The sequence below is a fragment of the Leptomonas pyrrhocoris genome, assembly GCF_001293395.1.
Source record: "Leptomonas pyrrhocoris isolate H10 chromosome Unknown, whole genome shotgun sequence".
NCBI lineage: Eukaryota > Euglenozoa > Kinetoplastea > Trypanosomatida > Trypanosomatidae > Leptomonas > Leptomonas pyrrhocoris.
Genome location: NW_015438366.1, coordinates 576,326 through 577,333, shown reverse-complemented (window position 1 = coordinate 577,333; position 1,008 = coordinate 576,326). Strand labels below are relative to the sequence as shown.

Genomic DNA, 1,008 nt, shown 5'->3' with positions numbered 1-1,008 from the left:
GACAACGTCCTCCTTGCGGAGATCCGCCGGCGTGAAGGGCTACCACCGCTGCAGCTTCCACCACCGTCCGCCTGGCCACTGCATCTCAAAGAGACGACGCCCCTCGACGCGGAAGCGCTTTTCCGCATGCCCACCGCCCACTCCTGGACTCGCAGTTTTTTGTCGGAGTCGTTCCGTTACATGCGACCCGAAACATTTCAGTTCCTGCGCACGTCGCGCACGGTGAAAACTGTCAAACTGTCGCAGACGGATTTGGAGGCGGCTGTGGCCCGCGGCAAGTTTGAGCGCTGCAGCGAGAATGTGCGCCACCCGCTCCCAGATGGGGTGCACGGTGTGAACTTGTTCACCGTGTACGAGGCGAAGGGCCGCCGCCGCTTGATAACGGAGTCGCACCTCAACGGAGTCATCCGGAAGAGTGAACTCCCCTCCATCACCCGCCTATCGCGTCTGGAGCGCCGCCAACGTCTCCGCTTCGCCCGATACATGTTCCAGCTCGACTTCGAGGCGTTCTACGACGCTATCCCTCTGCCAGAGGAGATCAGGGACAAGTTCGTTTTTCGCGCGCGAGATGGTGGCATGTATCGCCTGAAGACGCTCCCGACTGGTGCGAGGTGGAGCGTCGCAGTAGGCCAGGCAGTTACGTGGACCATCGTCGACATAGACACTCCCGTGTTTATTGAAACGATGATCGACAACATCTTGGTGGCCGCGGCGGAGGGTCAGGAAGCGGCATTTGTGTCGGCGGTGCGCCAGATTGTTGGCCGGATACGGCAAGCCAACCTCCTCACCTCCCCTGAGCGGGAGACTGTGGCTTCGTGGACGGATGAAGAGCTGTTGTGCGAAGGAAGAAAAGGTTGTGTGTTTTGGGGTGAAGAGTTTGCCTGGATGGAGGGGCAGCGGCAGGTTCGCAATTCGATCAAGACGGTGACCAAGCTGGATTTAGCGGCGCAAAAAGACCAGTTCACCATTCGATCCTTCGCGTCGTTGGTGTCACTTATTAGTTACGCA

At 59.2% G+C, this 1,008-nt stretch overlaps 1 protein-coding gene across 1 annotated transcript in view; it reads left to right on the top strand.

Annotated features, from left to right (window-relative positions):
- Positions 1 to 126: 126 nt before the first annotated feature.
- The window catches only part of ABB37_05422 (TATE DNA Transposon), a gene marked incomplete at both ends in the record, with an annotated part of 1,329 nt that continues 447 nt past the window's right edge, over positions 127 to 1,008 (top strand). The window contains one exon of the mRNA XM_015803427.1: positions 127 to 1,008. This exon is cut by the window's right edge and continues 447 nt beyond it. Coding sequence (XP_015658069.1) covers positions 127 to 1,008 — 882 coding nt within the window.